The sequence below is a fragment of the Ceratina calcarata genome, unplaced genomic scaffold, assembly GCF_001652005.2.
Source record: "Ceratina calcarata isolate Rehan_Ccalc_2016 unplaced genomic scaffold, ASM165200v1 scaffold15.2, whole genome shotgun sequence".
Taxonomy (NCBI): Eukaryota; Metazoa; Arthropoda; class Insecta; order Hymenoptera; family Apidae; genus Ceratina; species Ceratina calcarata.
Genome location: NW_017136199.1, coordinates 287,280 through 294,737, shown reverse-complemented (window position 1 = coordinate 294,737; position 7,458 = coordinate 287,280). Strand labels below are relative to the sequence as shown.

The 7,458-nt window shown below is 38.5% G+C and overlaps 1 protein-coding gene across 1 annotated transcript in view; it reads right to left on the bottom strand.

Moving 5' to 3' along the window:
• CAH1 (carbonic anhydrase 1) overlaps positions 1-7,458 on the bottom strand; it is a 31,532-nt gene that overhangs the window by 15,904 nt on the left and 8,170 nt on the right. Inside the window, exons 2-3 of the mRNA XM_018036306.2 lie at positions 3,084-3,284; positions 424-545 (exon numbers count right to left, since the gene is read on the bottom strand). Of these exons, the coding sequence (XP_017891795.1) occupies positions 424-545; positions 3,084-3,284 (323 nt within the window). The remainder of the gene's footprint in view (positions 1-423; positions 546-3,083; positions 3,285-7,458) is intronic.

Genomic DNA, 7,458 nt, shown 5'->3' with positions numbered 1-7,458 from the left:
ACGACACTTTATACCATTTGTAGACGAGTAGTCTATCTCCAAATGTAGACGAGTTTGTAGAATTTTTCAATGCGTTACGTTTACATGATTAAAATGTAAAATTATTGTATTTATTAATGGGAAACTGGTTTTTGTATCTGTCGATCCACGGACGAACGAACGGAGTGCACACGCTCGGACAAGGCCGTGGCAAGAGTAAGTCTGATTGTGACGCGAATCATGCCCGACGGCAGTGAATTATTATTAACAATCCGATGCCGAAGCACGATGGGAATGTCTTAGAGGCCGAGTTGATTCACTCGTCCATCCCGACACGGTGTCCTTTTAATCGACTCACTCAATGACAGTTTCGCAATTGGACAGAGTTTGATATATTAATTCATTAAGATTTTAAATAGTTGATTTCTTAAATGCGACGCTTACCTCCCCTGCGAAAGCTTGTCCATTAACCGTGTGCTCCGAGCCCCTGGAATCACTGCAGCCCCAGTGACAGTGGTACTGCTCCAATTTGTAAACGTCGTCCACCAATGGGCCACCGCTCAAAACTACAACAAACATATTATTATATTATTTTTGTATCATTATCAATTCTCATATTTTCAAAGAGATCGAAACACGACGTCCTTTACTTATCGAGAAGAGTTCGTAATAAGGTTTCACGAAACTTCGTCGCGCGAAGCCCTAAAGTTTTCTACTCGCGTGAAATATCCGCACGCGGATCGTTTCAACGTTTTAAATTACAGGATATGTTTGATTAGCCAAATTAGGCGAACGATACTCTATCAGGGGTCGGTTGAGGAGAAACCCCGCACGCGTCATAATCCAAAAGATTGAAATAGATTTATGGCTGACAAATGGGAACGCGTGAACCATTGATGCATGTTAAATAAGCGATGCAACACTTCGTTTTACAAAAATTAAATACAGTGAATCCAAGTAAGTGAAGATTAAATTGTACTTCAATCTCTTCTTATAGGCATCGTCAATTGTAAGATTTATGCCAATTTTATTTAAATAATGATGGCAACATACGTGTTTCGTAAATGCACACGATTGGTTATTTGCATTAATATATTTAAAAAGGTTGATATTTGCATTATTACATTTAAAAAAGTAATTGCATGCAGAATTAAAAAACTAAATTCATGAAGTATATTTTCAAAGTTATGTACGACGACGTGTACGTGAGAATTAATTCTAACGCCATCAAAAATGGACCAACGGTTTGTGGATACGGGGTCATCGATTCCCTGAAATTCTGAACTATAATTTCTAATCATGCGAACGTCTATCGCGCTCGTACGTACACGCATAATGCGTCACGGCATAGCCGTCCTCGTTTCGAGCACACCTAACGATGGAAACACTATGCCGCAGCCAAGAAAACACGTGAACCACAATAAAGTCATGTTCCAAGGCTTCGTGTTGTAAATTCTTCTTCTTTCTCTGCGTAAACCTCCTTTCCCCTTTTATAAAAAAATCGTAGCCTCTCTCTCTATTTACAATCCTCTTAAATTTCGATAAAAATTAGCACAGAATTCCAACGACCGATTAAATTAGAATCTGCTCGTGCTCGAAACGAACATGCGATGAATCCTTCCTTTCCATGAAAAATATTCTTTTTTATCCAACGTAATCCTGATATCAAAGATAAGATTGCTAATCATCGAGTATGCGCGAGAGGATGAAGTTTTACGACCGACAGGTTTACATAGCGTTGACGCGAACTTTTCTCTTTGACAGGTTCTCTCCGGCTTAAGTTAAACGAACTACGTATGTGCATTAGATATACGCTCTCTGAAAATGTCGGAAACGGGCGATTAGGGCCGCGTTCCGTGGCCCGAGCGTGCACCCAATTAGCTGCCGCTTCTGCTCCGCGGTTGACGCTAAAATCTACTTTAAACCGCTTTGGATTAAGTCCGTCGCTCTTCATGAAGTAATACGTTATTATATTTGGGCCATCGTGATCAAAACAACGCCGTTACAATTAAGCGCAATCTTAGATGGATCAGTTTTAATCCGGTTTCAATTAAGATTATGTGAAAATAATGACGAAGCATTCGAATTTGAACATTTGATATTAAATATTCGGTTGGCAAGAAAGTAATTTCGGTTTTCACAAATAAACAGTGTTGCAAAAACTTATCTTGAAATTATAAAATTATATTATATGATATAATTATATCTTGTATTATGGTGAATAATATGAAATTAGAATGTCAGAATTAGACGGATATTCATGGAGTCTAAATCTGTACAAGATTTCTACTTTATCAATTACTTCCTCTTTCAAGTGAACCCATATTATCCTAACTTGAATTAATAATGGAGGAGTATTAATAGGATTATGTAAGATACAGCTGACCCTGCTTTTATACGATGAAAACGTACCGAGTAAAGGAAAATCGTCATGCAAATATGATAAGCAAAAATATGTAAGATCGGCTCTAAAGGACGCAAATTATGCAAAAAATAATTTATCATCGAATAAACATTACGTACAATAAATGCAATGAAGTTAAAAAAAAAACAGGATCAGGGGTAGTCTTCCATTGAATAATAATGGAGAAAAGTGTTGAGAAATCGAAAAGGGAAAGTGAAAAAGATTCTGGTAACGCTTTCCTGCCGAATGTTTAGCTGTGGCATATGACGGAGGGGGACGATATTTGCATTCGCGGCCGATCTGCAATTCAATGCTCCGCCCGCGACGGATCGAAATCGTTCTCACGACGCGTTACCGGACTTTTCAGCTAACGAACGAGTTGTTAGTTTCGCATTTAAATGCACGAACGGAACGGAACGAAACGGGCACGCCACGCCACGCCATGCCACGACACGTCGTTTACCCGCGTTCCTTAACCCCGAAACCTCCCTTTTACCTTCAGAGATGATAAATAATATTCGCGTTCGTTGAATCCGTTTATGCTATAAAGTTATCTGGTACACTTGTGTCATTATATCATTCGAGAAATAGCCACCACTGTCGTTTCAATAGTTCATGCTAATCCTTTCACCTGATTTTCCTCAAGTATTTTTAGCACACCCTTGTCAATTCCATTGCAATAAATAAAAAATCAACTCACAAGTCCCCTCGCCGTCGGTGTCCATTCGCCAACAGTAGCCCGGATTAACGAGACTCCGGGAAGCCGTAGCCGGATATTTCCAACGCAATTGTTTGCTGCTCAGAGCTTCGTGATCGGATTCAACCCGTTCTGTCTCGATGTTCACCGGACTCTGCCTGGATCCTCCAGCCATTGGGAATTTCGACACCCACGTGCTGGGTCCTGTAATAAAAAGAATAAAGAATACATTAAATCAAGTCGTACAATAAATCTTTATTATTAGATTCCGGGTTTTATAAAAAAAAGTTGTATTTAGATGTGAAGGGAAATGTTAAAAAATTGATGCAGTGCCTAAATCAATTCCAAGGGGGTCACTGATGATCAATCGATGGCGTTCGATAGTCGAATATGCACCAGTGATTAATCGACGTAATCAAAATCAAGATTCCAATAATTAAAAAAGAAATGTACGAATAAAATTGATAATTCTGTGTTCAGTCTATTGATTATGTTAAATTACACACGTTATCAATCGGCATTGGAAATAAATTTGATAAGAAACCGAAGATAATAAAGTTTTAATTATACATGCGAATCCGTTGAATGGTGACGGAAATGCGTGTGTATACTTGATATAAACGAGATACGAAGTGTGGATTACGTTTAATCCTAGCAACACAATTTTGCAATTCAGTAAGTAGGCAGATAACTATCGAGGCAGCGCGACGTGTTACATCGTACGATTCGCGACACTTTTAGCGCGAGAGTTACGCGCGTTTATCGTTGAATAGATATTGTCATTAGTAAACGATCATCTCTTTTCACGATGGATAAATATAGACACCGCTAATATTCTCCTGCGATCTCGTCGATAATTTTGTTAAGTTCTTTTTTATGCTAATAAGTGCTGGATCACTTGAGATGCATCGTTGGCACGAGGCCTGATTTAGAGGGGATGAAAACGAGACTCTGTCTGACAGGTTGATATAGTGGCTAATGATAATGGCTCGCGATATGTTAATTACGTAAAGTTGCTCCAAAACGGTATTCGTTTCGATAACAGAGATAAATTGTTATCGGCCGATTTAAGAAGCTGGTTATCATAAAAGTTAACACGTCACGTGCTGCGACGTAAACGTTTCCTTTATCGCGAGACACGGTGTTCCCGATAATCGTTCGATTCTTTTAATTAGTATGGATTTTGGAGTCTGCATTCTTACCTGTGGTGAAAAGCTTTTTAATTTCAAGTGGACAAGAGGTTTTCTTGAAATTATAATTATAGAAGAAGGTGTAGATTCAATCGATGACGAACGATTTAAAGTATTTTTAGAATTGCAGATAAAACGGGAAAAAGTGAAGTACGTATTATATAATAAAGTGTGAAATTACGAGAATTGGACTTTGTCATCGGTTAGGTCAGTGGTTCTTAACTGGTGTTCCGCGGAACGCTGGCGTTTGGTAAAAATGCGAAAAATTGAAACAGTAAATTTAGATCGAATGATCGGTTCTGAATTTTTTTTATAAGAAATGAAAGGAAACGAAATTTATTTAGTCATATTAATAAAATTGTAATTATTAGTCAAGCTGTATGTAAGTATTCAATGCCAACACTAAATTACCTTGAAACGTAAAAAATACAAATATTGCAGACAAGTGCAAGACACAAAAAAAACAACGAGAAAGCGAGAATAAGTCGCATTGTTTTTAGTTTTATCGTCTTTACTTTTACTTATGTATTTATAATTGAAGGCGAAATCCATTTTCTGCAGTGAACGTATCGAGTTGAGTTTTCGTTACAAGGAAAGGAAAAGCCATTACGTTATCAACGGAATGTAATTTCAAAATGAAATTCCCCTTGAAGCTATTGCGTTATCAAATTGGTTGAAATTTGGCTATAGCTAACGCGGTTGAACGGTAGATAAAAACCGGTCTGTTTAAGGATCATCTTCTGAGATAGATAGGTCAACGATAATCCTTGCGAGATTATATGCGACGTTACACTTATGATATTTCTATCTCGTTTCGCAATAATAACGATTCCAAAAACGACTGCTCATGCGCTACCTAAGTGGACAGGACTGCAAAACAAGAGTGTCTAATCTGAGACAAATTTTCCACCATACACTATCCATCCTTAGTATTTATGCGTGACATGTTTTCCCTGTGTCTTCTAATAATAATATTTTACTTGGCACAGCTAGTGGCGTTGGAGCAGATCCTTTTTGCAAAACGCTCCACGATGAAAAACAAATAGTTGCCGCTTGACAAGACGTTCCATATTGCCGCGACATACGTACAGTGGAGTTCATAAATACGTCCATGAATTACTTTTTTAATATCTGATTTAACGAAGTAATTTTTAATTTAGGTGCTAGCGCTCACATTAGCAGGTTTACTATTCAATAATCGTCGTCCCTAATGAAATAAACAGCGTCATTTGACTGGAGTTCAAGTTCGAGTTTGAATGCCCAATGCGCGGTTTGTTGTTTCTCTAAAAAAAAATTGTCCCTGGGATGAGAAGATTAGAAAGAAAAACGCAGCTGTTTGACGCAGACGTCTCTTTGTCGTTCCGTTTCGATCCCGCGTGTTTCACAGCTGTGAAACAGCGGCACGTGACGGTGACATAATGCGCGTGCGACGTAACCACGATTATTACGTTCCATACTTTCGATTCACGATCCATTGTCGCGCGCCATTAATTCATGAAATGGTACGCTATACTTCACCTCTAGTTCGTGCAATTAATTGAGAATGCGCAGCGAATGCAGATAATGGATGCATTGAAAGGTCAAGTTCTAATTAAAAAACTTCATTTAGTGGTCGAAAAAGAAATTGCATTACATTCTGCCGCGCAGAATACACATTGGATGAAAATTTGATAGTATCAATCATTCCTCAGTCCCGAAATAACGAATCGTTAACGAAGGTGTGACGCACCGCTTCCGGTGATTTGAACGCGCAATTCGAGCGAACGAGAGCTCGTTCCGAGTCCCATTGATGGTGATCACAGAGCTAGCCGCAGAAAAATACCGTCTCGAGGTCGGCGAGGTTCTTGTTCGAAGGTTCGTTCAACCTCAACCTTGTCGAAGCCACGAGACCAACGTAAACGTTGCCAAGTTCTGATCACCACGATTATGGTTCCACCGTGAATTTCATCAAGAAAACCTTGTACCGCTGACCTCTTCTCATGCACGTCGTTTCCATACAATAAGTTCGTGAAATATGACCTAAGAATGTTAAATGACTCACTGGTCCATTCTCTACTTTTTTCTATCACTCTCTTTATCGTGATCGACAAATCACTGAGTTCTATTTCGATAGAATTATGACTGTACTCCAAAAATGGCAAAAGGTCGTAGATAATAATAGCCAATATATTTTTAATAAAAGAAACATTTAATAAAAAAATGACAAAAATTTCTCAATACTTTTCCGACTAGCCAATATATTAGCCATTTTTATCGAACAATTTGAGTAAATCATAAACTTTTAAATGCCTACTTCAGTTCTATAATGGAAAGCAAATACAAATCTGAATGAAATTGCATTAAGTTAAAACCGTACTGATTTGCCAATTCAATATTAAAAGAAACTCGAAACAGCCTTGATCCAGGAGACTTTGAGCTTCTCACCCTTTTATAGTCAACAAATAAATTATGACAGAACACTTGGACCGACGTTCTCTCCTTCGATTGTTTTTTTTCTTTTTTATTGATAAATGTAATTGTAGTTACATTGTTCAAAGTCTTCTACGGTATAATAGGTTTGATCGTAGGCGTCTGCACGTAACTTCTTTGACGAGCAGGCGCCTGCAATGACAACGACGACGTCGCCACGCCTTTTACGTAAAAGCCGGATGAGAAGAATGACGCTTCGCTCCGAGCTTCATTGTGTGCCATACTCGATTAAATGCGCGTCAGCCTCATGCGGTGACTCGAAATTAGGCTTAAACAATTCAATCAACCCGACGATTCGAACGCGCGCAATTTTCCTCGTTGCATTTACAACGTAATTGCGCTTTCAGTCTCGATTGCGAAAGATTTTTCTGCTGAATCAACTACGATTTGAAATTGCGCGAAATGCAAAACGTTTCCTCTGGACACACTTTCTGACGGAAACGCGTCCCGCCCTACTTTTTCTTTCTCTTTTATTACAATTTTACCAATAGAACTCGGATTAAGAATTTCGTTCAGAGAAGGGGGTCAACGATTTCCCTAATGGACGTAACTGCCCGTTATTATTTTATTTACAAGTCAGTGAGGTGATTAATGCCTCTCGTTAACCCGTTGGCTAGCGGGACCATAAAGATAATCCCATGGAAAAGTTCTCGCAGTTTCTATACTCATTGCAAAAATTCCTACGTAATTTATCCATTAAGGATGTATAGGCTATACAT